The sequence below is a fragment of the Gymnoscopelus microlampas genome (assembly GCF_963454915.1).
Source record: "Gymnoscopelus microlampas genome assembly, chromosome: 17".
In the NCBI taxonomy this organism is placed as follows: Eukaryota; Metazoa; Chordata; class Actinopteri; order Myctophiformes; family Myctophidae; genus Gymnoscopelus; species Gymnoscopelus microlampas.
This window is the reverse complement of record NC_139954.1, coordinates 44253678-44257606: the sequence shown is the minus strand read 5'-3', so window position 1 is coordinate 44257606 and position 3929 is coordinate 44253678. Positions and strand designations below refer to the sequence as shown.

The 3929-nt window shown below is 46.1% G+C and overlaps 1 protein-coding gene across 1 annotated transcript; it reads right to left on the bottom strand.

Annotated features, from left to right (window-relative positions):
• Window positions 1-341: 341 nt before the first annotated feature.
• On the bottom strand, window positions 342-3123 carry LOC311065106 (ADP-ribosylation factor-like protein 4C). Its single transcript, XM_084085319.1, has one exon. The coding sequence runs from the start codon at window positions 2202-2204 to the stop codon at window positions 1626-1628; it is 579 nt and encodes a 192-aa protein (XP_083941445.1). The 5' UTR covers window positions 2205-3123; the 3' UTR covers window positions 342-1625.
• Between the last annotated feature and the right edge of the window lie 806 nt (window positions 3124-3929).

Here is a 3929-nt window from a genome sequence, read left to right as displayed (position 1 = left end):
ATAACATCTTTCCTGCAGGCAATGCAATAGAATCTACATCATGTAATATCATTGGTTCTCCACCTTTTTTTTTGTAACTTTAAGGACCCCTAGTTTCATAACATTAGGCCACACACGCACAGACCCCCCATTTGGTACTAATATTCGATCTCTGGGCCCCGATCTACAGTGTTTATTTAACTCTGAGTGTGTACAAATGGAACCAAATGGACCCGTACGGGTCCATTTGGTTCCATTTGTACACTCTCAAGAGTTACAGACCCGTTTTAGGGTCCGTTTGGACCCCTGGCTGGTCATCCTCGGATGTCCCCCATGTTGAGAATCAGTTAATTATCATCTATATTCGACCAAGCACAACCATATGAAAAATAATCACCCGCGTTGTCACTTTTATATCTTTTAATATTCAAAAAATACTTCAATTTTGGCTTCTTTCTTTTTCTTTTCTTTTTTTTTCTTTCAGTACATAATCAGCCTGGATTTGCTCTTCTATACAGTGTAGTACTCTACTATTTTCTTGTTTTATGAAATGAAAAAAAGTGCAAAGTAGTGGACCAGGTCACAGACAATGTTATTATCCTCATATAGGCCCACCACACATAGTAAAGGCTACTTCAATGCTCCAAAAAAAAAAAAAAAAAAAAAAAAAAACTTGTTATCATCATCTGCATGACATCCATAATAATCCATAACCCATAACCACAGGTCTCACACCACATACAGTACAAGTCCTTGGCATCAATCAGTCTTTTTCTTGTGAATGGAAGCAGGGGGGCACACATTTGAATATGACCCCAAGCCACGTGCAAAATAAAAATAAAAATAAACTCATGGTTCCAGAGAAGCATTCCATTGAAGACCTGGTGGAAATACAAAATATCCAAAATTAAAGAAGAAAAAAAAGTACTTAGTGGGCTACAACAAGGATGGAAGCTTCTTCGAATTTAAATGTCCGTCTACTGTACGTACGTTGAAAATCCATGGTAAAGCAGCAAATAACGGTGCCAGCCCGTTTTCTTTTTTTCTTTTGATATTTTTTTCATCTGTCTTGAATGCTGTAGTTCATACAATGTCCTTTCAAGTTTATTTTTCTTTATTTGGTTAATCTTAGTATATATTTCTTGCACCCATAAGAGGGACGCTCTCGCGTGCAAAAGCATCATTCAGCAGGGGGTTGGTTCACACGGCCTCTTAACGACTTTTTGACAATAACCCGGAAAAAAAGAAAGGATGTCTGCTACAAAAGAATCACTGCAAAGTAAACCACTTTTTTTGGGGGAGTGGCGGGCGGGCGGGCAACACTGGCATACCCGGGTAGCATTTCTGGTTACAGTAATTTTTAAGCAGTCCCATAATGCAGTGGTTCTCAAAAGTGGGGTCCAGGGACCCTCAGGGTTCCAAATGGATCCTTATACAGGTCTGTATAACTCAGAGAGTGCACAAATGGAACCAAATGGACCATTTACGGGTCTGTAACTCTGAGAGCGTACAAATGGAACCAAATGGTTCCATTTGGTTCCATCTGTACTCTCAGAGTTATGGGGGTCCTTAAAAAAACGTTTGAGAACCACTGCCAACATTGTCCATAAGCGCTATGCTATGCATCCACCGTGGGCCGCCAGACGTTATCGCTTCTTCTTCTGCTTTAGAGATTTCCTCCGTTTCACGATCATCTCGTAGAGCTTGTCCATGCCCTCGTGCAGGCCCTCGCCTATGATGGCGCAGGCGGGCTGGACGTGGTAGGTGGTGGACGGCGTGAGCTCGTGCAGCGCCAGCTGCTTCTCGATGTCGGCCACCGGCAGCGACTTGGGCAGGTCCTGCTTGTTGGCGATCACCAGCAGCGGCGTGCCCTGGTTCTCCGCGAACTTGGTGACTTTGTGCAGCTCCGTCTTGGCCTCCTCCAGCCGGTCCACGTCCACCGAGTCCACCACGTAGATGATGCCGTCCGTGCAGCGGCTGTACGACTTCCAGAGCGGCCGGAGCTTCTCCTGGCCGCCCACGTCCCAGAAGTGGCAACTTATCCCCTTGGCCGTGCCGTTGCTGAGCTTGATCTTCTCCGTGTTGAAGCCGATGGTGGGCACCGTGTTGACGAACTCGTTGAATTTGAGTCTGTAGAGGACGGTGGTCTTGCCGGCGGAGTCCAACCCCAGCATCACGATGTGCAGCGACTGGAAGGCAGAGATGTTGGAGAAACTGTTGCCCATCTTTTCAAAATAGCAAAAAGGTGGAGGTTGGTCGGGGGGATGGGGGGTTTGGTCTGGCGTGGTGGGGCCCCCCTTTCTTATCCCAACCCGTCTGAAAACAACGCCGCGGATAAATACTCCACACCCTCTCGTAAAAGAGGAAAATAAAACGGTTGCTGGTGTATCCGTGTCCCAGCAGGTCCCCCCCAGTGAATGGACGATGTGCTGCTGGTGCTGGTGGCTGGGGTCCTCGGTCTCCTCTCTCTCTCTCAGTAGCAGGGAGGGATGACGCCCGCGTCGGCAGGACGCAGCAGCGCAGCGACGTTCATTAACATTCTCCTCAGGTCCACAACATCTCCCACTATATATAACACACACTACAGGAGGAGGGAGGAGGATTCTATATGCCGTTCAAATAAATTATAGAAAATATATATATCACACTACAGGACAGCTCAGGGATGAGGAGGAGGGGGGGGGGGGTCTGTCTAATGCTGTTAAAATAAAATGACAGCAAAAACAAACACACCCTGTCCCTGAGACCCAGCCAATTATACCGTCACGCACTTGTCTCCTCCGTGCGTTATTGTAGAGCCTCTATAAGTCCTTTTGGGCAACGGCCGTCCTTTTGGGAAACGGCAGTATTTTGGTTAACGGCGGTCCTTTTAGGGCAACGACAGTCCTTTTGGGCAACGACAGTCGCCCCCCCAAAAAAAACGGCAGTCACCAAAAAAACGGCAGTCGCCCCCCAAAAAAGACGCAAAAATAGACGCTCCTCTTTTCCTCCGTATTTCAAAGACAAATCCACCCTTTAAATGTCACCAGGCATCCAGTGGATTGAGTGGTTAGGAGGTGAGGTCCTGTACTGAATAAATGAATGTCTTTCAGGTTATTTCTCGGTGTGTTTTTCAGCTCCTTCTCCAACGACCTGACGCTGCAGAAGCTCTGCTGTTTCTGTCTGTCTGGATGGAGGATCCACACCGCAGTGGAGCTGAGCGGGGTTGCCAGATGTCGCGTGAAAGAAACAAGCAACCAGGACTATGAAAGCAAGCCCAAAAGAAGCCTTTACTTCCCTTGACTATTATTATAGGGCCACATGATGAGCACTTTAAACCGTACTGTATACATTGGCTATTTGAAAATAGCCGACCCACAAGCTCACGCATTGTGAGCTTGTTGATCTGCTATTTGCAAAAAAATCTTGGAGAAAATGTGCAACATTTGGAATATTTTTTTCCTACATTCTAACTAACAACACAAATGCTCCCTGGCACAAAATATTTTCTGATGGGGGTTACTTTAGGGACAAATGCATGTTAATTTGGGGGTCCTTGAAATAAAATGTTTGAGAATCACCGCAAGGCCAAATAAACAACTACACTTTAGAAACAAGTCCAAATAAACAACCACACTTATAGAAGCAAGCCCAAATAAGCAACTACACTTTAGAAACAAGTCCAAATCACTTTTGAAACAAGCCAAAAAACCGCAACCATCAACATTTACAAGTGACTTTAGAGAAAAACAAGCCCACAGTCGCTTATAATAAGCGGACATGGCAACCCTAGACGCGACGCTCCACCCAGTCAGGCCCATGTGCCCCACACACACACACACACACACACACACACACACACACACACACACACACACACACACACACACACACACACACACACACACACACACACACACACACACACACACACACACACACACACACACACACACACACACACACACACA

What these genes read in the sequence shown, in the direction of transcription:
- LOC311065106 (XM_084085319.1), bottom strand. Translation starts at nt 2,204, where the DNA reads ATGGGCAACAGTTTCTCCAACATCTCTGCCTTCCAGTCGCTGCACATC.